The sequence below is a fragment of the Dermacentor variabilis genome, chromosome 5, assembly GCF_050947875.1.
Source record: "Dermacentor variabilis isolate Ectoservices chromosome 5, ASM5094787v1, whole genome shotgun sequence".
Taxonomy (NCBI): domain Eukaryota; kingdom Metazoa; phylum Arthropoda; class Arachnida; order Ixodida; family Ixodidae; genus Dermacentor; species Dermacentor variabilis.
In genome coordinates this window covers 126967784-126993257 of record NC_134572.1, presented here as the reverse complement: position 1 = coordinate 126993257, position 25474 = coordinate 126967784, and the positions used below count along the sequence as shown (strand labels likewise).

At 44.9% G+C, this 25474-nt stretch overlaps 1 protein-coding gene across 2 annotated transcripts; it reads right to left on the bottom strand.

The window, feature by feature from the left end:
- Positions 1 to 2981: 2981 nt before the first annotated feature.
- On the bottom strand, positions 2982 to 25446 carry LOC142581963 (uncharacterized). Of its 2 annotated transcripts, XM_075691397.1 has the most exons (4): positions 25289 to 25446; positions 17592 to 17891; positions 6167 to 6211; positions 2982 to 3443 (listed from the first exon to the last, which is right to left on the bottom strand). In XM_075691397.1, exons 1-4 carry the CDS (start codon positions 25340 to 25342, stop codon positions 3294 to 3296), a joined length of 549 nt encoding a protein of 182 aa, XP_075547512.1. In that variant the 5' UTR covers positions 25343 to 25446; the 3' UTR covers positions 2982 to 3293. The 2 variants fall into 2 exon arrangements, with proteins under 2 accessions (XP_075547512.1, XP_075547513.1); XM_075691398.1 differs by lacking the exon at positions 6167 to 6211.
- Between the last annotated feature and the right edge of the window lie 28 nt (positions 25447 to 25474).

Genomic DNA, 25474 nt, shown 5'->3' with positions numbered 1-25474 from the left:
GTATTATCATGGGGTATAGGCTTACCATTTTTTCATTTCTTGAAGAAAATTTTTCTGTGCTAATTCATTCATATATCGCATAAATGGATGTCTGCGCGAAAGTCTACGCCTATATATGCCAAGTTACAGCTCTTCCGGGGTAAATTATTCTTCGTGGCAGAGACTGTATTTCCATGGGCTATAGGCTTACCGTTTTCTCATTTTTGGGAGTAAATTACACTGTGCTAATTCATTCATTTATCGGATAAATCAACGCCTGAGCGCGTGTCTTGGCCTATATTTGCGATGATACAGCTCATCTGGGGCACCATATACTTCGTGGCAGAGGCGTTTTTACCATGGGATATAGGCTTAAAATTTCTTTATTTTCAGTTTTTGGCGAAAGTAATTTTATGCTAATTCCATTTAACGCATTATTCTACGTCTGGCGGCGACTCTGGACCTATATATGCGTTGATCCAGTAGTTTCGGGGCAACTTATACTTCGTGGCTGAGGCAGTGTTTTTTTTTCATTTATGGAGAAAATTATTCTGTGCTAATTTACACATTTATCGCGTAAATCGACGTCTGGGCGCAGGTCTAGGCCTATATATGCGAAGTTACAGCTCTTTTGGGCCTACTTTTTCTTCGTGGCAGAGGCAGTATTATCATGGTGGCCTTATCGTTTATCGGGCGACTGGACTTCGCCTGGGCCGCTGACTCTGACCCGGTGCAGGCTACGCCATGCTTACAATTTCGGCATACCGCCTAACTATACCGTGAAAAATTTCGCAAAGCGGGACTAGAGGAAAAGGAGACGAATCTGAAATATTGCTCTCACATAGAGGGTCATTGCGTCCGTTGTATGGGGATGGCAAAGCTTGAGTAAGTGTACGACACCCTTCGCGACCAAGTTAGTTCAGAAGAGTTTGTGAATGAATGGTCACGCGCGCTTCAAGTATGTTTGAAAAAAAGAAACGTTAAGAAGTTGCGTACGCTGTCCCAGAATGCTGACTGCTTCTTGGAAGCTCAGGACCTGATGTTCTGGATATGGTTTTGGAAGGTCATCATGAGGAGAGTAGCCGCAATATGAAATATCAGCAAGGACCAGTTAAAGAGCGCAATCAATCAATATTTTGTGTGCAATGAAACCGGCTTTCGTGCATGTGATTGTTGACCAAGAACTATATATTACATGCGTTTCTGCCTAGTCCTGTGGTAAAACCGCTTCGTGTGCCGAAACATCCAGAATGCAAGGAACACAAGCGTCGTGTATGCTTTCTACTGATGGGCCTACTGAGAGAACGGTAGCGGAAAATGGGTACGTCACCCTTAAAGGCGGGGCGGCCATTTCAGTCGTGAATACATGGACATGCTCTCCGTCTGTTCCTGATATAGTGACTTTGCCTGTCACTACAGTATTTCTAGAGGGCAAGGTCGCAGGATACTGAAGGATGCCGGCCGCTATACTACATGAGAACGAGAAGGACTTGCTCCGAACGCAAGGTGACAGGAACTAAAAGTCGAGTGTTTCTGTTGGACCAAACAGTGCATTATTTGCCCCCCTCGGAGGCAATAGTCTCCCTAAAGATAGCGTTTCTTACAGGTAGAGTGGGGCTAAGTGCATGCAGAACCTCCTTAATGATGTAGTGTTGGGGAGCGTCGGAGGTGTTAAACCTGTTACTCAAGTAGACTACCATGCGCCACAACAGCTTCACAGAGGGGATCAAGCAACTAGCACTGTGAGAGACGTGGACAAGCCGTCTAGTTTGTCGGTGCGTACTGTAACGGAGGACTCTCAGCGCCATGGGAAATGCCTCCAACTTTCGTCAACCAAGAGGAAGGCGTCGCGAGGACACTGCAGCTTGCCGGCTAATCATGTAGAGGGCCACGAGGACGTTCTGCGTGGCAGCGCTGCAGCAGCGAAGGGAACTCCAGCACACCCCTCCGTCATTCTGCCGGGACTAAAACCCTCAGCCGCAATTATAGGCGAAGCGGCTCTCGAGGACTTGCAAAGAAACGACGAGTCCCAACGACGTAGCTATGAGAAAGTTGGTAAGACAGTTGTGACAAACAATCAGGAGACGCATTATTACTTGTCTAAAGAAGCCTTATATCGAAGACACAAGCTGCTATGTGGGAAGCAGTTGGAGCAGCTTGTACCTAGACATCTGAAGGAGTCTGTTATGAAGCTTGCACACGTGGGAATTCTCGCCGTTAATCAAGGAATATTCCGCAGAAGTGGCTGCATTCTCGCGTAATTTCACTCGCCAGTTGCACATACTGAAACGAATGGGTTCATGAAGTCATGCAATGTTAGCCAACGTGTTCCTTGTCATATAGTCGGGCGTGCCCCACTTGGCACCATGCCTGTTATTGAAACGCTGTTTTCACGCGTGCCCGTTGACATCGTCGGTCATTTGCCTCAGACAACTTACAAATGAAAGAGATATGTACTCACCAAGGTCGACTTTGCGGAAAGGTTCCCGGTCGCTCTTGCACTGCCTTCTATTGAGTGGGAATGGCTAGCAGAAGGCCTTATCGAAATGTGTTCCCAAGTGGGATTGCACTAATTTTTCCGCAGTTTCCTTAACAGCGAATGGCATGCGCCATTGCCGCACATGAATGGGTGTGTCCGTCGTTATTTTCAGCCCGAACTGTAAGAAATTTGTCTTCCTTGGCAGATCAGAGAGTATGTTGTGATAGGTGGGAAGAAAATCCTTGACTTGCTATTTTTGGTCCTCAGGAAGCCCGGAAAATATGGTCACATCTTTCCACATCTGCTCTTGCGCGAGCGTAGGAAGAATTGGATCGTCCGTGTCTCCAAGTTCGAGCTTGTCACACGACTTAACAGTGAGAACTGTTATCGGTGATGGTGCAGTACCTACCCTTTCCTCATACTTTTCAAGCATGTTGATGTGGAAGAGTGTGGTCCTATGGACGAGATCCACAAACAGGCAAAAGCTGGAAAATCACGCATTTTACACTCCTAATAAGAGAGTTTGTCTTTATTCAATATAAACATCAGAAAACAACAGGAGGCACTTTCTTCGGCCTCGTACATGCCATACACACCTACAAGTTTTCTAACATGATTATACGGACTTTATCTTTAACGTTATCTACAGGTAGATCTACGCGTGCACACAATCAGTAATAGGTATTGTAAAAATGTTGAAGTAAATACCGCGTTCCATTACCATTAGCAAACTTGCCCAGTTCATCCGGGGTGCCTCGTGCCTCCCAAATGCAACCATTAAACGTTCACAAGTCCTAGTTGCCGCATGAGTGCTGAAACGAGAGACACATCCGTTCTATGCCAGGTAGGCTTCTTCGCGACGGAAGGGCGAGAAGCGGATGTGTCGCTCATTCTTCAAGGTCATCCGGGAGCCAGTCAAGAAGTGCAAGTCGGCCAGGCTATAACAGTCTCCCGCCATGGGGTAGTCGGCTTGGCTGGGAGGAACCTGCGCGAAGGTATAATTGACAAACCCTTTACCGTCCACTCGTAGGTAGTATCCTCCCAATGGCAGAAAGATAAGTAGAGTTTAGCGATGCTGCTGAAGTGTAGTAGATAGAAACGCTTACGTACAAGCTTAAACACTATTTACAGGATCCCGGGTTAAGGGAGCATCACGATTATTTATACTGGCATCACCATTGAAATGAGGCAGTAACCTAGCCTGCTTTAGCCAATCAAGCAATGTATACAGGCATCGCACTCTAGTATATATTCATAGTTACCTATGCATGATATGACTCCGCCTCCCAATACCCAATAATGCTCTAATCCTCTAGCAATAGCGCACAATTACCGTGACTTTACAAAAGCAAAGATTTCATGGAAACATTACGTTGCATGAGCGCTCCGGTCGAAGGCAGATCGTGTCAAGGACTGCATGTTCACGAAAAAATTTATTGCCCCTCAACTCTGAAACGAAGGATAACAAGCGAAGCTACACTTCCATGATTATATTGACTATATTGATTTATATGGTTATTGCTATACTGATTGAATAAAGACATATACACGTAACTGCGTGGGTGTTGTCTTTATTTTGTCTCATTCGTTACCACAGTGACCACACCTTTGTGGTTGCTGTGGTACACTGCGATCGCTTGTACTGCTATGCTAGACACGCTCTTGCAAACGGTTAAATCTATACACGACCAATGCCGCGTGGTTGGCACATTGATGTCTGTGTAGCACTCAGTTCGAAACCGTTCCAACTGGAAGGATACAATCCGCTTGCCGTCGGGGTCGCTCTAGGTCGACGTTAAATCTTCCAATATGTCGTTCGACTTGCCTTCTATGGATGATATCCAACCAAAGACATCTATTAGAAAGGTCTCAATGTCTCCTTTGGACGTAGCCGGAGGGACGCACACTGTCGCGACGACGGTCTCATCTTCCGTCTACGAGGCACATAGGCGATGGTCCCGACCTGTCGGCGGCTGCGCGGTTGGGGGCCAGTGGCTTCTCCTCGCTTTCCCACCCACTCGCTCTTTAGCTCTCGTTGTAGCTCTTTGAGGGCACGTTCTTCTTCCTCAGAGTGAAGTAAGCCCATCCTACCCATAGCAATTCCAAACTGCTGATAACGTTGATAGGGCGATGCTCGCTGGCCCAAGTGCAGGCGCCCTTTGCCAGGCCTGCCCGCGACGAACAAGCGAGCGAGATAACAATCAACACTTCGTCCCCTCCCTCTCCACTTGCCTGCGCAAAGGGAGCGTTATAGGTCCCCGAGCTTACAGGGGCATGTGCCATTGAGTCTGGACCTTTTCTGCACTATCACCAGGATCGGCCCACATGATGATTTGTTTTTGTCAACATCTCGGACACATATTTTTCCAGATCCTAGCCAGTGACAGCTTTGTTGTAATATGTCGATACCAACGCTTTTAACAACGGTTGAGTGGAACATGACAGCACTTTGTGTATTAGGTTACAATGTCGACTCACAGGATCCAATAATTTCTCTAGCAAGCTATGGTTCAGTGAATACATCACTCCCCCAGCTGACGCCAACTTACGAGATCGCTTATTTTGGGGGAAAAACATTCGAATGTCGACGGAGCTCTGTTCACTCCTCTGAAACGATCAGAATCGGACCACGTATCAATTCCTCTGGAAGTTCCCGCCTATTGACATCAATTACTCGATGAATAAAAGAATTTGTAAACATAGCTTTCCACGCAAAAATAAAGAAGCTTATAGTTTGTTAGCATGTTCATGGGATACTGTGACTTACACAAAATAAGCTCGCCGACACGGAGGCAAAGATGACCCACGTTAATGGCACGCGAGTGTCCATCCAATTTTCACGACCAGACACTAATGCCCTGGCCTACAGACTTCTTCACAATAATACTGCAGTATATTGAGCCTCGCTGGGTCATCATCATCACCTTCTTCACGAACCCGACCGAGAGATAAAAATACGGCTACCACCGAACATAAAAACTGTAATGCAAGCTTGCTGCACAGATTACGAGTAGGTGTGGCCTTCACCTAGTCGGCTGGGTGGACATACGTTAATGTGGGGCAATAAATAAATAAATAAATATAAAAAATGAATAACTATCCGCCAGGCGGACAGTCCGAATTGCGAGTAATGCGGTATTCCTGAGACGACAAAACACCTCTTGTGCATCTGCCCGCGATTTGATGATGTACCGAGAAAATCGCTGACAGACACCTGGTCAAAATGTTTCCTTGGACCATTAACTGAAAAGGTTCCATTTGGACCTCCGCCTGATCCTCGTCATCAGCCAGATAGTCTGAAGGCTCTCAACAAATTTTTGTATGAGAGCGGAGTGGACAAAACACTTTGAAGAGTCTTGGATCGTGTAAGATTTTCACCACCATCTCCACTCTCATAATCAATGTCTTCTCTTTCTTTCTGTCTACACCCTTTCTCCTTCCCGTAACGCGGAGTAGCAAGTCAGAACATTGATTCAGGCCGACAACTCAGCTTTTCGGTCATAATAAATACCTCACTCTTTTTCCATGGAGCCGTGCTCACTGAGTTCCCTGAAAAGCTCAGATTCGACGCGCATATCACTCTCCCTGCAAATGCACGTACGCTGACACTAATTTACAAGATGAATAAGCAAATTTGGGAAAATTGCCTTTTGGGGAAAAGGTAGGCCTATAGTTCGTTAGAATGTCAACACAGCCGTATTCACTCACTTCTGTCGATAACAGCACCGTTTTCTTTCCAGGTCCAATGTTCGCCTAAACACAGAGAAATATAATCGGCATTAGGCATTGAATCCATTAAATAATTTTATGGCGGTGCAGTGTTTGCAAAAACTAAGAATAAATTGTTTAATAGTACTTTACCAACACTTTCCAGCGCGAACCAAACACGGTGACGGTGACATTTGTGTAGCCTATCCGCTAGCCACTGCTGTTGGCAGCTTAAGCTTTGAAAAATGGCCGCATTTAGCCACGGCTTCCTAATTTCTGATTGGTACAGTTTGTAGGGACGGCGCTTCGTCCCCGTGCTGGCGACGGAAACGTAGAGGTCTCCTCTAAGTCGCAGGCGACCCGTTTTTGAGGAGGAAATGTCTCGGAAACCCTCTCTGTTGAAGAAAACTGGTGCAGCGACGGTGCTGGGATGGTGACGTGGCGCAGCGTTTGATGGCTGTGTGAATGAGGCCTAACATGGCGCCACGGCGCTGCACTGGCCGCCTCACAGGCATACAGTGGACAAGGAAGCGATGAGCAGGCTCTCGACTGTTTCTGCTACACATGCGCAGTGGGCACCGAACTCAAAGCCAGCTGTTAACGCTAGATGACAGTTCTATGCTCCGTCGAGCCCCAGCCGCGCTCTCTAGGCAAGACCGCTCACCTCTCTACTTGTCGAGCAACGCCGCGTTGAAGGTGCTGGCCTAGGTTCCGGTATCCATGACCGCACTCTTAAAATATTTTCATCCTATGGGGCTGATCTTGTCCCAGAACAACAATCGTGATCTGTCTTGCGCGCATTTCCTTTTTTTTAAAGTCTGTGTCCCGGGAGAATTTCTGAAGCGAATTTCTCTAGGCACTCACCTCCTATTGGCCCTCGGATGGTAAGCCTTCGTTAGGTTAAGACACGCCTGCAGGAAAGGACACGCCTGCAGTAATAAAGGCCACAAGCGGTGACAGGAGAACTTAAATGTTTTGTTTTCATGAATATCAAATCGCGTTGGCCAGGATCCAGAATTCAAAAATCCTGAAACTCCGGTGTCGTCGTCGTCGCCGCCGGCGTTGTCCGTGTAAGAAAAATCATCCCGGACCACGCATCCGTATCTACGCGGGCCCTCTGCGTGGCATTGGCTTTACTGAACTGACCGAATTATTCAAAATAAAAAACGCCAGAAAAGTCATAAAGGTACGGCTTACGCACAACCTACACACACGATAGAGTCGGATTGTAATTTGAATATTTATTTATTTATTTACAATACTGCCAGTCTCTACTGAGACCATAGCAGGAGGGCACTATATATATATATATATATATATATATATATATATATATATATATACACATAAACAAAGAACACTGATAACGTTAAGTATCAATACATGTATAACGTCAGTTTTGCACCTTAAAACAAACAATTTTCACTACAAAATGTATACACCAAACACAAGTACATGCGAACTTTCAAAAAAATAAGAAATGGCAATTGAGGTATTCTACGCTGCATACCCGACTACATACACAGGGCACAAGTACATGGTGGTTTGCACGATTAATAATAGCACTAGCAATTTTAACTTGCTAAACAATTTTTTTCAATTTTTAATTCAAACTGAGACAATGACTCTGTGTTAGTGGTGAGAGGCGATAACGTATTCCATTCACGGATGGCAACCGGAAAAAAGCAATTTTTAAACACATTATTATTACATTTATATTCTACTAAGGTGGTTGTGTGTTTGTGCCTGGTAGGTCGTGTTTGTGAATAAGAAATGTAATTTGAAATGTCAATTTTGAAATAATTATGCAGAAGTTGATAAAGAGATTTCAAACGTGCCTGTTTCGCTCATGCTTCGAGCGTAAGGAGCCCAGAAATCGCTAGAAGGTTAGAGGGAGAGTCTTCACGCCTAAATTTGTTATGTATAAATCGAATGGCCTTCCTTTGTATTGTTTCTATTTTCTTTATGTTAGTTTGGGTATGAGGAAACCATACAGTGTTTCCGTATTCGAGGATCGAATACGGAAACGAATGTTTTGTATGCTAGGAGTTTTGTTGACAAGGGTGCGAGCTGAAGTGATCTGCGAAGGAAAAATAACTTTTGCATAGCAGATGAGGTAATGTGGTGAATATGCTCGTCCCACCTTAGGTCTGACGTTATTGCTAAGCCTAGATATTTATATTTTTGTACTTTAGTCAAAACTGTACCATTTATGGTGTGTAAGATTCTTTTTTCCTCGTTATAGTGATACATGCTGATTTTTGTACATTGATTATCATCTGCCAGTCTGAGCACCATTCTGTAATACTACTAAGTGATTTGTTAAGGGAGTAGTGATCTTGATCATTTTTAATTTCTCTATAAATGATACAGTCATGCGCGAATAACTTTATTTTACAGTCTATGTTAGTGGTTATATCATTAAAATACACGAGAAATAGCAAGGGCCCAAGCACGGAGCCCTGGGGTACTCCTGACGTAACTGATACTATATCTGATGTTGTATGTTCGAAAATAACAAACTGACACCTATTAAACAAAAACCCACGAACCCAAGCAACAATTTCTGTGTCTCCGATAACGCTTTTTAGTTTATTTATTAGTTTGGTGTGACAAACACAATCAAACGCTTTAGAAAAATCAAGTAGGATTAGGTCCGTTTGGCCGTGATTGTCAATACCCAGCGCGAGATCGTGTATGACTTCTGTTAATTGAGTTATGGTCGATAAACCCCTGCGAAAACCATGCTGGTTAGGGGACAGGATGCCTTCGTTTTCAAAAGAAATAGTTAAATGATGATGATGATGTGTGGTGTTTTGTGGCGCAAGGGCCAGATTTGGCCAAAGAGCGCCATGACAAATGGTGGTGTTAACGATGTAGTATGGAAGATGTGACTTGGCTGTAAAGTGGCCTAAAAATAGTCGCTGTAAAGTGCGTAAAATCTACGTGCTATAAAATTATGGCAATGACTAATGACGAAGACCGTGAAGATTAAAATCCATCGTAAAAGAATGATGCATTGTTTAAAATATTCGAGACGTTAAATTGCTTACAGCACTACTGCCTCGCCCGAGCCCTTGAACCACAAGGGCCTAGAGGCATGTGCTATTCAAAATAATTATCGCAGCGGCATCCTCTGAAGAGAGGAAGCGCTACGAACGTGTGGGGCTAATAACATGCAACACAACATCTTTCAAAAAAGCTAAGATGGCGTTGGTGTCAAAGAGTGGTTCTGGACCAAGTAACATACCAGGATGAAAGGGGATGTGGTGCCTGTATGCTAAGGGAAAATGTTTTTTTCTTTCGGGTTCGGCCTCCCGACACTCCAGTAGGACGTGGAGGACGGTCAGCCTCTCCCCGCATCTACCACAGGTTGGAGGCTCGTTTCCCGTGAGTAAGAAGTTATGTGTGCCAAAAGTGTGTCCTATTCTTAGACGGCAGAATAGGACATCTGTCCGGCGGGATTTTGTTACAGGAGGCCAGAAAGCTAATTGTGGCTTTATTACATGCAGTTTATTATTTGTTTCCATGTCCCACGAGCGTTGCCAGTAGTTCCGCAGTTTTCTGTGCAAGTAGGGCCTCAGATCTGTGACAGGGACTGCTGCAGTAGGATTTACAGAGTACGATGCAATTGATGTGGCCATCTGGTCCGCCAGAACATTGCCTTCGATGCCCCTATGACCGGGCACCCAGCATATGATGACATGCTGGTTACATATATACGTTTTACATAGGACGGAATAGAGTTCGTTGATGACTGGGTTTTTGTGCTTAGAAAATGACATTAAGGCCTTCACAGCACTTAGGGAGTCCGTATATATAACTGATTTCTCGAGTTTTGATTTCTTTATATACTTTACAGCCGACAGCAGTGCGTAGGCCTCAGCCGTAAAGATACTAGTTTCCGGGTGCAGTATGTCGGATTCCGAGAAGGATGGACCGACGGCTGCATAGGATATCCCGTCGTGTGACTTTGATGCGTCTGTGTAGAACTCCGTGCAGGAGTATTTGTGCTGGAGTTCCCGGAAATGCATCTTGATTTCAATCTCTGGGGCATGCTTTGTGACTTCCACGAACGATATATCACATTGTATGAGCTGCCACTCCCAAGGAGGTAGCAGCTTGGCTGGATGCATTAGGCGAAGCTCGAGGAGTGGAACGTGCATTTCTTCGCTAAGCTCCCTCACACGCAGCGAGAAAGGCTGTCTTACGGACGGACGATTGCGAAAGAGTGTAGCACATGTCATGTCATTAATGGTACTAAAACAGGGATGTTGGGGGTTTGAGTGGACTTTCAGAAAATATGTATGGCTGATGTATGTTCTCTGCAGATGAAGTGACCACTCATTTGATTCTACATATAAACTTTGTATGGGACTCGTTCTGAAAGCGCCAGTGGCCAGTCGGATTCCTAGATGGTGGACTGGGTCTAGCATCCTTAGTGCGCTCGGGGCGGCAGAGTGGTAAATCACGGCGCCATAGTCTAGTCGTGATCGAATGAGGCTTTTATAGAGATTCATTAAGCACTTCCTGTCACTACCCCACGTAGTCTGGGATAGAAGTTTGATTATGTTCATTGTTTTTAGACACTTTTCTTTGAGATGTTTAATGTGGGGGACGAAGGTGAGTCTGTAGTCAAGTATGACACCTAGAAATTTGTGTTCTTTGTTTACAGGTATCTGTTGTCCACGCAGTTCTATGCAAGGATCTGGGATAAGTCCTCTCTTTCTTGTAAAAAGAACACAAGAGCTTTTGTTAGGATTGATCTTAAAGCCATTCCTGTCTGCCCACATTGACACTTTGTTCAGGCCATGCTTTACCTGTCTCTCGCAGACTGCGAGGTTACAAGATTTGAAAGCTATTTGAATGTCGTCCACGTAGACAGAGTAAAAGATGGCGGGTGGTAGTGAAGCACGAAGCGTGTTCATCTTCACGATAAATAGCGTGCAGCTGAGCACGCCTCCTTGGGGTACACCCGTTTCTTGCGTAAAAGGACGTGAAAGTGCATTGCAGACTTTTACCCGGAAGGTACGGTTTGACAGATAGCTTTTTATTATATTAAACATATTACCGTGGATGCCCATTTCTGACAGGTCCCTTAAGATTCCGTAACGCCACGTTGTGTCATACGCCTTTTCCATATCGAGAAATATTGATAGGAAGAACTGTTTATGTATAAATGCGTCCCGGATATTCCCTTCAACACGCACGAGATGATCGGTTGTGGAGCGCCCTTCTCGGAAGCCGCACTGATAAGGATCAAGCATTTTGCTCTGTTCAAGGAAATGAATGAGTCGCCGATTTATCATTTTTTCGAACACCTTACAAATGCAACTTGTGAGGGCTATCGGGCGGTAACTTGCCACTGAGGAAGGGTCTTTGCCTTGTTTCAAAACAGGGACTACAATGGCTTCCTTCCACGCGGTTGGAAGGTACCCTGTATCCCAGATGGTGTTGAAAAGTGTGAGTAGTGTAAGTTGCGTGTCATTGTGTAAGTTTTTGAGCATTTCATACATGATTCTATCAGATCCTGGTGCGGAACTCTTGCATGCGCTCAAGGCAGCTTTCAACTCGGCAGCACTAAAAGGGCAATTGTACGGTTCATTCTGTCGGCATTTATTGATAAGTGGCTTGCATTCTTCTATTTGTTTATATTTTAGGAAGGATTGCGAATAATGATTTGAGCTTGATACACTCTCAAAGTGCTCCCCAAGTGAGTTGGCCTGGTCTTGCAGTGTATCGCCCTGTGTGTCTACCAGGGGGACTGAGTATGTTTGCCTACCTCTAATCCTATTAACTCTGTTCCAGGCTTTGGCCTCATCCCTAAACGAGTTTATACTCGATAGATACTTTTGCCAGCTTTCTCTTCTGGCCTGTCGGCGGGTTCTCCTACCTTGGGATTTTACTTTTTTAAAGTTGACAAGATTTTCTGCAGTGGGCGAAGCGCGTAGCATCTCCCACGCTTTGTTCTGATTCCTACGTGCGATTCTGCATTCATTGTTCCACCACGGGACATGCCGTTTGCATGCCGAGCCGCTTAATTCACGTATGCATTTAGATGCGGCATCTATTATAAAGGCTGTGAAGTACTCCACAGCCGCATCGATTTCTAAAGAAGACATGTCGTCCCATGATATACTAGTTAAGTTTCGGAACCTCTCCCAGTCTGCTGTGTCAATATTCCACCTAGGAGCGTGTGGTGGATATTCATTTTCTTTAGGTGATCTTAGCAGTATAGGGAAGTGGTCGCTGCCGTAAGGGTTGTCGGCAACTTCCCATTCAAGTTCAGGCAGTACAGACGGGGAGACTATGCTAAGATCTATGGAAGAATAGGTTCTGTTTGCTAGAGAGTAATATGTGTGTTGCTTCTTATTCAACAGACACGCACCAGAAGAAAAAAGGAATTGTTCGACAAGACGTCCTCGCGCATCTATATGAGGGTCTCCCCACAGGTAGTTATGCGCATTGAAATCGCCAAGAACAACATAGGGTTCTGGCAATTCATCTATAAAGGACTGAAATTCATGTTTGCTTAGTTTATAATGTGGGGGAATATAAAGCGAGGAAATAGTGATAAGTTTCTTCAGCAGAATAGCCCGAACCGCCACTGCCTCAAGGGCCGTTCGTAGCTGTACACGTTGACAGGCTATGCTTTTTTTAATTATAATTGCAACACCACCCGATGATGCGACAGCATCATCGCGATCTTTGCGAAATGTGACATACTGTTGAAGAAAGTTTGTGTATTTTGATTTCAAGTGTGTTTCCTGTAAACACAGCACTTTTGGATTGTGTTTATGGATGAGTTCTTGAACATCATCAAGATTCCTAAGTAGACCTCTGACATTCCATTGAATGATTTGTGTATCCATATTTTAAATTAAATTAGTGCTGTGTTTACGGAAAGGGAAGGGATGTCTTAGATTACAGAACCCTTTCGAGGCCCTGTAATAGGGGTTTTGCTCTTTCTGAAGCGTTCGAGCGAACCTCGGCGCTCCTTAGGCGTTTGGTGCGCCTTGAGGACAGGTGTAGTGTCCATTGCCTCCTGTGAGACGCCGGACAAGCGCTCTTGCGAGCGAGATGTTTTCTGCGAGAGTCCTGCCCCGGAAGGCAAAACCCCTGCGCCCCCCAGCCCGGAGGTCGATGGGGCTCCCTGAGGGATTTGGCTGCGCCGGCCGTTGCCAGCGCTAGAGGGGGCCTCGGAGGTTGAGGCAGCCTCGGCTGCGCCCACCTTCGGGTTCGATTGCCCCATCTGCTGGGTTGGCGGAGCAGCGCTAGCTGCAACCGCCGCGGGGGCAGATGGCGTAACTGCCGACTCACTGTTTGTGGGTCGGACAGCCGCCGGAGGCCGTTGTGACGCTGCCCCCTGACGCGCCACTTCGGCAAAGGTTTTCTTTGGCAGGTATGCTACCCGCCTTCGTGCCTCTTTGAACGATATATTCTCTTTCACTTTGATCGTTACTATTTCTTTTTCCTTCTTCCAGGAGGGGAACGACCGCGAGTACGCGGCGTGCTCCCCATCACAGTTTACACAGTGGGGAGCGTTCTCACACGTTTCAGTGGTGTGTTCTTGGGCACTACATTTAGCACAAGTTTGGCGGCCTCGGCAACTCTGCGAACTGTGGCCGAAGCGCTGGCACTTGAAACAGCGGAGTGGGTTGGGCACGTACGGCCTAACGCGGAGCTTGATGTACCCGGCCTCGATTGACTCGGGCAGCACACTTGAACCAAAGGTGATTATTAAGTGCTTCGTTTGAATCTCTTTACCATCTCGCCTTATCTTTATTCTTCTAACATTGATAACATTTTGCTCACTGAAGCCCTCCAGGAGCTCCGCCTCAGTCAGCTCAAGCAGATCATCATCGGAAACAACACCGCGGGTGGTGTTCATTGTACGGTGTGGCGTTACTGTTATGTGGGTCTCCCCGAATGACACTAGTTTCTGTAGTTGCTCATATTGCTTCTGGTCGCGGAGCTCCAAGAGGAGGTCACCGCTTGCCATCCTGGACACCTTGTAACCTGGTCCAAAAACATCAGTCAAGGACTTTGAGACAAGGAATGGTGATATGTTTCGCACTGCTTTGTTTGGCTTTTCAGAGTGAATGACGTGGAACCGGGGAAAATTCTGGATTTGGCGTCCGAAAAACTGAAAAACATCTTCGGTGCGCCCTCGTTTCGGAGGGCGATCAGGAAGTTTGGGGAAGGGAGTTTCCATGAGAATATATAAGTTTCGGCAACAGCGCCGACCGCCCACCACGGAGCCCAACGAGGGGACGCGGCAGAGCTTGTGTACAAGCCTGCACGACGCCAGCCGTACGCCATCACTATAACCCAATATGGTGTACCCAAGGTAGGATATCCACACAAGGTTAACCCTTGCCGCCGTGGAGAAAGGAAGTAAATGGAAGAGAGAAGAAGACAGGAAAGATGTAAAGTGAGAGATAAAGACGAAGGTTTGAGAAAAGAGAGACAGGAAAAGGCGACTACCGATTTCCCCCGGGTGGGTCAGTCCGGGGGTGCCGTCTACGTGAAGCAGAGGCCAAAGAGGCGTGTTGCCTCCGCCGGGGGGCCTTAAAGGTCCGAACACCCGGCATCGGCTCAACCCCCAGGATCCCCCTTTCCCCGGACACGGCTAAGCCGCGCACGGCTACACGCGGGAGGGTCCAACCCTCGTGTGCTCGGGTCCGTGGTGTCGCAACACACCAAACGCCTGCTTGCGCAGACGCCCCTGCGGGGAAATAGTTAAATGTTTTAGAATTATATGTTCGAGTAGTTTGCATGCCGTGCTCGTTAACGATATTGGTCTGAAATTTGATTCAACGGACTTATCTCCCGACTTGTAGATCGGAATAATTTTAGCTATTTTCCAATCTTTGGGTAGTTTTGATGTCGATAGAGATTTACGGAAAATAAGGCCGAGGTATCTGCTGCACCACTGTGCGTACCTTTTAAGAAATTGGTTGGGTATATTGTCCGGACCACATGCTTTTTTAGTGTCTAGGGCAAGAAGAAGGTTAAGAACACCAGCGTCTGTGATAACGAGTGGGTCGATACTGGAAACAGTCCGTGGAACTAAGTCCGGTATGACGCCATTATCGTTTGTGAAGACCGAACGAAAGAATTGGTTATATCTGTTGGCTTTATCCGCTTTTTCACTTGACGAGAGCTGAGTTATGAGTGTGCTTTTTTGGCGGAAGTGGTTCCAGAATTTATGTGGATTGTTCTTTATAAAGCTGGGGAGTACGGTGTTGAAGTAATGGTGTTTCGCTCCTTTGGATTTCTGTTTGAAATGTTTTGCTGCAAGCGCTAGCCTAGGGGTCTTAGATGGAGTATTGCCTGTTGCCTTGCTTGCTTTGCGTAACCTTTTGAGTTGGCGTTTTGCATGTATTACTTCCCGAGTAATCCATGGGTTATTTTTCAAGGGTTTTTTCGATTTAACAGGAATAAAATGTGTTACACAGTGGGACACTATGTCTTTAAAACGCATCCAGACAACATTTATATCAGACAAAGGATCTGAGGCCAATGCCGAAAACTCTTGGAATTCGTGAGATAAATAGGTTTGTATGTGGGCGTCATCTGCTCTGTCGAAATTGATTATAGTTTGGGCTGCGGTTTGCACTGATATTTTGTAATCTAGTGATAAGATACACATCGGAATATTGTGATCGGATATTCCTTCTATTACTTCTAACTTCACTTGTTCTAAGAGAAAGTTACTACTTAGTAAGATCAGGTCAAGTACACTCAGACACTCGTTTTGCACCCTTGTGGGGTATTCCACAATTTGGCGCAAGTTGAAATTTAACGTCACATCGAGAAGGGCTTCCGTAGCCTTTGTTGTGTACTGCATGGTAGACCAGTTAAGGTCGGCAAGGTTAAAATCACCCATAAGAATAACACGACAATTTCGAGCATGTTGCTGCAAGTATTCTTGTATGGCAATTATGCATTCGTGTCCACATACGGGGCTTCGATACAGGCAACACCCGCCGTGGTTGCTCAGTGGCTATGGTGTTAGGCTGCTGAGCACGAGGTCGCGGGATCGAATCCCGGCCACGGCGGCCGCATTTCGATGGGGGCGAAATGCGAAAACACCCGTGTACTTAGATTTAGGTGCACGTTAAAGAACCCCAGGTGGTCTAAATTTCCGGAGTCCTCCACTACGGCGTGCCTCATAATCAGAAAGTGGTTTTGGCGCGTAAAACCTCATATATTATTATTATTATATAGGCAACCAACAACTATACTTGTGCCTTTAGTGTTAATCTTACAAAAGATTGCCTCGGCATCAGCTACTTCTGGAAGAATGACCAGTGGGATTGATTTCTTTATTGCTAGCGCCACGCCTCCACCACGTGATTGCCTATCTTTGCGAACCAGTACGTAGTTTGGGGGGTGACTTCATGACTTGAGACAGACAATGATAACCATGTTTCGGTGACTGCCACTATATCTGGCTCACGATCGAGCAATAAGTTTTCGAATGGCTGCAACTTATTTAAGATACTTCGAGCGTTGACGTTTAACAACGTTATTTTTTCTTGCGCTGGTATTGGCGTGTTGCCGGGCGGTTTACTTCGTTTTTTTTCTTTTTTCCACGTTCGCGTACTTTTCTTGCTCCATTTTGTCGTGCTTCTTTATTTCTACCCTGTCATTCTTTTCGTCATCCCAGATGAAAATATGGTTGTTAATGAATAGTTTGTTGTACGCTAACGACACCTTGTCTTTATTTTCGCGGTTTGCCTGTGCACTGTTTCAGAGTTTCTTTCCGGTCTCTCTAACTTTTCGCAAAAAATCTTCCCCTATTGAGAGGTCTGATTTCTTTAGTTTAAAGCAGTTTTTTTAGTATGACACTTTTATCTCTTGCTTCTAGTAATTTAAATATCACTGGCCTCGTCTTGTTCGGTCCTCGTCTTCCTAAACGATGTATGCGCTCAATGGCCACAGGTTCGAGTTAAAGAATTTTTGTGATTATTTTCTCATTTACGGCCTCTTCTAGCGCTTCACTTGTTTCTTCTTCCATTTCTGGTAGGCCATAAACAATTAAGTTTGACCTTCTGCTACGGTTATCGATGTCGTCTATTTTTTCTTCGAGACTCTTAATTACCTTATTCATAGAAGCCATTTCTGTATGACACGCGGTCACTTCAGCTTCGAGTTTCGTAATGACGTCAGGCTTGCTCTCTATGTCCGCTAGTCGCTTTTCTTTGATATCTTTAATGTCGGAAGCAATTTCGGTAATTGGTTTCGCGATTTGCTCGAGGTCAGGCCCGGGGTTGGTTTCAATATCTCCGCCCATCAACAATAGCTTCTTAAAGTGTGTCATGCACGATTCACACACATCCATATACTGCCATGGGCACGGCAACACCAGCAAGAAACGGTCACTTGAACGGAGGCATTTTCCAAACCGTTTTCTCACCTGCAAAATGTAGACGAACGGGCAATTTGTGAACCGCATGTCGACGGTGCCACCGTGCCCAGTGACAGGGGGTCCCTTGTGGAACGCATATATAGCCGCAGATTGTGCAGACTCTGAGTGGCGCTCTACAGCAGATGGGTAGGCGCATGTGCCGGTAAGCTGATGCAGCTGATAGTCGAAGATCCGTGTCGGCAGCGTCGGTGCGTAGTCATTCCTTGCATGCCGGTCCAGCGCAGTCGCAGCGGTCCCGGTAGTTCCGAGCCGCACATCGCCTGCGTCGAGCAGCAGGCCGAAGACGAACTGCAAAATGTAGACGAACGGGCAATTTGTGAACCGCATGTCGACGGTGCCACCGTGCGCAGAGACGAGAGACGACAATATACGAGAGAGCATAATTCTCTTATGTAGAAACTCAAACACCAACCCATTTTCCAGCCGCTGCTTGAGGTTTTCAGTGGCTGTGCACAACCTCTGGGATCGGCTCCCGCAAGAGGCCGCCTTTCTACTACCACGTGCATAGAGTTCGCTGACATCGTTTCCCGGTAAACATTACGGTTACATATGCTACAGTTGCGGGGAAGCGTGAGAAGCAGCCAGGAATTTTTAAGAGGTAGCTTTAGGTCGGATGCTGCTATCCAAATACATGTAAAAGGAAAATTTGTTTTTCTCGGCAACCACTGCACCAAATTTGACATGGTTTCTTGCATTTAAAAGAAAAACTTAAAATCTAGTGCATTTTTCAGTTTGGTCGTCAATGTTTTATTAAGAATTGGCAAAAATCAAACATTTTCATAAAGCGATAATATCAAGTTTACAACGCTGTAACTCAACAACTAAAAAGGATAATAAAATTCTGTGATTGGCATATAATAGTACATCTAAAGCGGACAAAATTGATATGTTACACTCGATTACAAAAAAAATTTGTAATATGGAAATATAGTTTTTGCAGAACGCTTGTACCAACGTAAAAAATTCACGTAAGATGTAAAATTACATATTAAATTTGTCCGCTTCCAATGATCTAATGGATACCGTTTACAGAACCGCGATATCTGTTTTTGATGCAGAGCTATGAATTTGTAAACTTCGTCCTTCTATTTTTTTTCAAACGGTCGAATATTTCAAAATCTTTATAACAAAGTTCAGGCCTTAAATCGAAATTTCGCTTCCAACAGTCACTACAATTTAGCTTTCTCTCTCAAATGCAACAAATTTAATTAAAATGGGTCCAGCGGTTATCTCAGAAAAACGTATTTGCGTTTTAGATTCATTTGAATAGGCCACGTCGGTGTTGGGCTCGAGCTAAAGGTTCCTCTTAAATGCTGTGGCGTTCCACTCTTAAGGGCGAATCCCCAAGCGTCTTCTATTTTTTTTACCTGATATTTTTATTTATATTTATTATTTATTACTTATATTTTTAGATATTTACATTAAATTATTACATTGGACGGAGACGATATCCCCCGCCACGTAGGAAACTAGGCAAACCGCAGGCCTTAACGTTCAGGTTACTCCAGGTCGGGGCATACCCTTACCCCCACCGTTACACAGGATCTATCTAGAGATACAATCGAGCAATATTTGGGAACTATGCTCTGACGTAGCTAACTTAGCGCACATGCTCTGGCGGTCCCCTGCATTACGTGAAGGTGTCACGTCCTCCAAATGGGAAGCTGTCCTAAGCTGCCCCGATCTTGAAGCACAGCTATGGGCTGTCCATCGGGTCCGCGTCGCAGCAGAGAGGCTCGGCCTTTGCGTACCGAGGTGGGAGCGGCTACGTGCAGACGCGCGTTCTGAAGGACCAGAATAAAGTTTTACCATACCATATTTGGTTCGAAAACATATATACACTTGAAAAAAAAGAGGAAAAGAAAGTCAATGAGAGATATCATACACTGAAGTGAAACAATGATATTGGGTGCAGCAGTGCGAACAAAAAAAAAATTACCGTTGATCGCGGTATTAAAACCGTCTTAAAAATAGAGATAGTCTCAAACATATTGTCACTGTCAAGAAAAAATAAAAGAAAGAAGAAGCTACAGATTAGCTACAATTTAGAAACCAAATCAATAGACTTGAGAAAAATAAGGCTAGCGCGACGAACCTGGTCACGTCCAGACGCACATGCACCCTATTATTCCAGATACAAGACATGCAAACCTGGACACAAACATTTCAACGTTCGAACTATATGCGAATGACTAGAAATAAGTTTTGTGCGTAAGAGGAAAGAGTGGCGAACAAAGTTTTAATAGAATTTAGAGGCATCTGTTCGAATACTCTACGGAATAGGCTCTTTCATCAACGCTTTTCGAGCGCGCCTAATTACAGCTACGCAATGGTACTATAAAAATTATAGTAACCACGTCTCGCAAAACTGGCAACTGAGCGCTTTTGATTATGCTAGAGCGATATTTCGGGTCAGAGTGAAGGATAAGGCGCGGGTTTAGCTCGAGCACCAGCCTGCTTTCTTTGCCCACCTTGTCGCCGATCGATCTTGCCGATTGGATACAGAACGTGACCTGCATTACATCAAGCATCGTCGCAGGATTCTCGCGGAATATTAGCCTTCTGGCAGCCAAAGCCGCTCGAGTCTCAAGAGGGAAAGAATCAAGATGGTTAACCGTATTTCTAAAATTTCTACGCATGCATGCGTGAAAAGTTTGGTTCGTGCGTTGAGTCATTGTACTAGTGGGACTTACAAGTCTGCCTCGTAAGCGCTCGAGGAAAGGCAACAGAAAGAAAAGGTGAGGTGGAGAATGGTAAATGGTGTTTTTTTCTCTCTCCAGTGTCGAATCAATCTATCACGTTTTCTTTTTCTTTTTTCGCGATTCAGTGCAACACTTTCCGCCGATAGCCTACGTGCCACATCGTATTTGCGAGGCAGGCGAGCCTGTAGTAGCATAAAACACAGCGGGTGGGATAAATCGCATCCCTTGGAATCTTCCCTCTGAAATCCAGCTTCGTGCCGAGAACAGCCGCCGCGTTCAACCACTCCATCTTTCGAAATATGGCAGCAGCGCTCCACGTATTGGTTGGTCGCGTCCATGCTATAGCTCGCTACACACACAGCATATGAGAATTATCACTTTGTCGGTCTCCTTCCATTGTTGTGGTATTGCTTTTTCTGTTTCATTCTACATGTCGATGTGTCGGACGCGGTGCGTACCGGATTACACAAACGGTGTCGTATTTTTTTATTCTCAAATCTATCTGCGCTGCAAACAGCACCACCAAGTTCTCACGCTGGATTTATTTGCTCTTTGGATGGCATGACATTCACAATAAAGAAAGCTTTATCGACGTTCTTTTATTCCTTAGGTTAATAGTTCCAAAGCGAATATCCTAAATGAATAGAGGCCACACCGTCGGAAAACAGTCGGTAATGTGAACGACAAGAAACGCATTGTGCCGAAAGGGACAGCACGCTAGGGTCTCCTTTATTGCACGCATATACACTGAGACTTGAAGCGGACGATTCTCGTTTTATTCTACCCAAGCTCCCGGATCGAATGAAATTGCGCATCAGGTCGTATGTGGAGCTGTGTTTCGCATTACATGCTTATTCGCTTGAAATATGCACAACGATAAATATCCTGCGACTTCCCTGTATGTTTGTTCTTCCTCTTCGAAATGAACAAGGACGCTTTTGTGGACGCAGACGCTGATATTAATGCAGGATTCTGCGTTGTTGTGGCTTTAATTGCTCATATAAACTAGGTACTATTAAAGCCATTGGTTTCTTTTTTCTTTTTTCTCTAAGATCTGTAGATATTCGCCGTTATGTAGGTGCGCGCTCGCCATCTTTGTACCCAATTTATGCGCGCGATTCCGTGTCGAGGCTGAATATGAAAGTGCTGATCGGCACTTTCATATGAAACAATCTTTTTTACCTGCGATTTCTGGCAGTTATCCAGGGCTTTTGTGTACACACAGGGGGCATATTGAAGATCGCCAGGTGGCCAAAATTCGCAGTTCCCCACTACGGCGCGCCTCATAATGAAATGGTGGTTTTGGTATGTACAACCACAGAATTCATTTATTCATTCAGCCCTCAGCAATTCAGTTACTGTGACAGGTGCGGAATTATGTGCGTCTCTAGCCATTTTGCCGGCTTTGATGTTTGCTGCTATACCGATATGGTCCAGCGACCCATTACTGCTTCATCTCATCGCCTTTAATACAGCTTTAGCTGTTTTCAGTGAAATCTGATAAATTATTATTGCAATTGGATCGCGCGGGCAAAAGCGTCGCAAGCACTGAATAGCCGACTTTGAGTCAGAACAGACCACACCGTAGCTTTGTGCTGTGCTTGAATGCAGTCAGCGGCCAATAGCATTGTAAAGAGCTCTGCCGCCAGTGACTATGTGCCTCGTGAAAGACTTATTCCGAGTGTTGGAATCACAGATGCGGATGTCTATCCTAGACAATGATGTTTACCTGTCAGTGTAAATGTGTAAACTTCCATTGTGATAATCATGTAAGTGACACACACTAACCTACACAGAGTAACCTACCCAACGGTCGTATGACACTGGTGAACATTTGTTTATTTATATTTGCAAGAGCTGCCTTGGTTGCACGCATATTTAACTTGGCATGCTTATGTAACATAGCATTTGACATTTTTGCACTAAATGCTATCTTGATAACATTTGTTGTTCTCGCTTCGCATTGGGATAGATTCTACACCACTCGTAAGACACACTCATAATGCTGCGCTATGCTTGTACCTGTAATTTATTGCAACGACCACAATTACTTCTGTCATTTTTATCATAGCCTACACATAATCCATAACCCTTTGCTGACTTTCGATGAACACAAAAAAATCTCTATTTGTTCACCTAGGACACAGGGCGAACCTCGAATAATGTATGAAAATACCGAGAAACAAGGGTTCCTTAATGATTTGTAATATTCTCATTTAAATTGGAAACGTTAAAGTTTCACGACGCATTGCACGTATGTTTCACTTATTATATGTTCGGCGCAATGCAAACTTCTCTGGGAACATTGGGAAACAAAGCTGATAAGCCGCGTGGCACTTTCGAGTAGTTGCTCAAGAAAGTTTTCGTAAAGGCATCGTTTATTCCTTGGGTATTTAATGGCAGACCTAAATTCCCCATAGGGGTCCTCATTCACGAGCATAGCGTACCTGTTCGCGCGGCTCAAATTATTTTTCTTTTTGGCGCGACACAGGATTTAAGTGGTTTGTCAAGCTCTCTCGAGTCCGGATGTAAATAAACCCACGGGCAGTTCGCTGTTCACAAAATTTAAAAGGCACCTGTAAACAATGCACTTGCAAACCTGAGATGACATCAAGTGAGCCGCGATGGCTGCCCTAGCAGCCCTTCCCGTGGAGGGATTCCAGCACTGTACAGACACGTGAAAAGAGCGTGGCACTCGGTGTGTTGAAACACGAGGAAGCCACATTGAAGATGATTAGGATGACGAAAACATCGGGCGACGCTTCTAATTTTTCCGGGAGCATGGTTGTAATGTGTGGTCGGAACCATAGCTCCAGAGCCGAGTGTAAGCTTAGGTGGAGCCCCTCTTTCCACCTTGATGACCCTGGTCCGGGACCAGTCCACGAGATGTGCGATAGGTTTGCGAGAGCAGGTGTGCCAAGGTGCAAGTAGACGCGACAAATTTCACCGGAGGCTAGCCTTGCCCGTTAACAGGACAAAGCTGGAGTCAATTCAGGATCCACACGTACCATTCTTCGCAGTGTATGCCGATGCGAAGCGAGAAATATTAGATGGATTGCTAATTTGACTGATACGAAGTTTCGTGGGTGCGGCAACGTGATGCAAGAAATTACAAAGCGCGAGTATCGTTTTGCTTTCCGGGACTTCATTTCACATAGTGTATCTCTGCACTGTGGTGCTCTACTTTGGCATCCTGTAGAGAAAATATCAGGAATACAAAAAATCATGGATGTGTGAACACAGCAAATTTTGAACATGGACACAGGGTAATCTTTCGCTTACTTCCTTGTTCCCCAATTCTTACCGGTGACAATATGCACCAACCATCATTACATTTTCTTTCATTTTACTGCCTGGCGCAAAAGTGTTCGCTTTTCCCCTTGTTGTCGTCGGCGAAAATTTATGAAGCAGGCGTCCTTCCGACCAAGGTCGAAGAACATCGATAGCTGCCTCGGAGCATAAAAAATATGCGTGTTTCTATATTTCAGTTTTATGAACACAAGAAGCTGCAGTTCGCAGCAAAATGCAGTTATTTTTTTGTTTTCTTTTGTTGTAAGCTCATAAGTAGAACAATGCTCTTAACGACCTTGAGCGGTAGAATAGCACTTGCGCGTCAAACATGGTTACTCGATTATTTTTTGTATGTAGTATAGCGCTGCTTTCGCAAGGCGAGTTTGCTATATTTTTGAAGGACGAATGAAACGAAAAAAAAAGTGACTGCTTTAAAAATTGCATGAAGGCAGGCATCGGGCGAAGCATGGTACTTATCTAGCCGGCACAGGTCGTTATCGGTATTGTCAAGGGAGCCTATTATGCCCCATTAAACCACCATAATAGCGATGACTTTGTAGGTCCTGCTTGCATGATGCATTGCCATTTATTCTCACTCTTTCACTCAAAAATTAATCATTCACCCCTATAGACACCGCCCTTGTATACCGCGCACACTGAAGAGCCTGAAGTCACGCAGGTGTGCTTCGAAGAATCAACTAAGTCCCTTCATTTCTTTATCCACCTAACAAGGCAAAAGCGAAGAAAGCGGACGGGCACTATTTTCACAGTGTCACGCGCATTATGCAGCAAATGAAGTAAGATTTGATGGCAATCATTTTGCGTACATTTAAAAATGCTCATCCTTTCAATTCAGTGTAAAGCAATATTCTGGAAATAATAACTAAGTACACCATCAAAAGATAGTGAAAGGCCAAGAAATGTCTTTTCTCCGGGGAGAGAAAACAACCATCATTGCTTTGATTGACGAAAGAGATATATTTCAGCCTAACACGTAACAAAGGGTGGGAGAAACAGGGCGTTATGAAGTCACTGAGAAAGATGGGATAGTGATGAAGCTTTTTCCCAAGTACGTCACGGCCCCTTTAGCGCACTGTAGAAAAAGATTTTCTGCTCTGTTTCTTTTAAGTAAAAAAAAAAGTCTTGAATGGCGTAGGATTTATTTGTTTATTAGGCGCCTGGCATGCCACTTTGGATATACTAATTACTCTGTAGCGTTTTAATATGGCTTCGGAAGTAACCAATCGTCTTGAAATATTATTTTTCTGCGAGTTTAGTAAAATAGGACTTAAGCTAAGTAATGGATCAATATATAGATATGTTGCGCTTCTACACATGCCTGTGAGAAGCAGATTAGATGCGTTAATTTCGTGTTTCTTTGTGCTCGTACATTGTTTTCTTCTACGAGCCGTCATGAATGCCTTCAATTTTTTTCTCCTATCGCATAACCATGGAAATATAATTTCTCGTCATCCTATAAAAATTTGGGCGCCTCGGCCTGTAAATCAAGTCTCTTCGCCAATTTATCGCGTGGGAATTACTGAGCTTTTTACAGCAAATGAATTATTCATTACCAAAGTAGCTTATTTTTTTAATGTCATGGGGTGGCAAAAACGAATTTTCATTGAAACATATTACGGCATTTCTGCTGATGTTCTCAGTGCAACGCGTAAGAGGTAATGATGAACTTGCCTGGTGTAGGAAGCAATGAAGAGTATAGAGACGCGCAGCTGCCCAGGTGCTCATTTGAAATGTCAGTGAAGGAAGGCGCCTCTTTTACTCGCGCTGATGGCTTTTCTAACGTCAAGCGCACCGCGCCTTGTTAGCGAAGCAGCTCAGGTGAGACGTGAAAGCATCGTCGTAAAACGAAAAACGCGG

Bases quoted from the DNA above. Each gene is read 5' to 3' on its own strand.
- LOC142581963 (XM_075691397.1), bottom strand. From the start codon at position 25,342: ATGAGCACCTGGGCAGCTGCGCGTCTCTATACTCTTCATTGCTTCCTA. The intron at 17,892-25,288 runs GCAAGTTCATCA...TACATTTTGCAG, and splicing joins TTCATTGCTTCCTACACCAG to TTCGTCTTCGGCCTGCTGCT. The intron at 3,444-6,166 runs GTGAGTGAATAC...ACCTTCGCGCAG, and splicing joins CGGTGCTGTTATCGACAGAA to GTTCCTCCCAGCCAAGCCGA.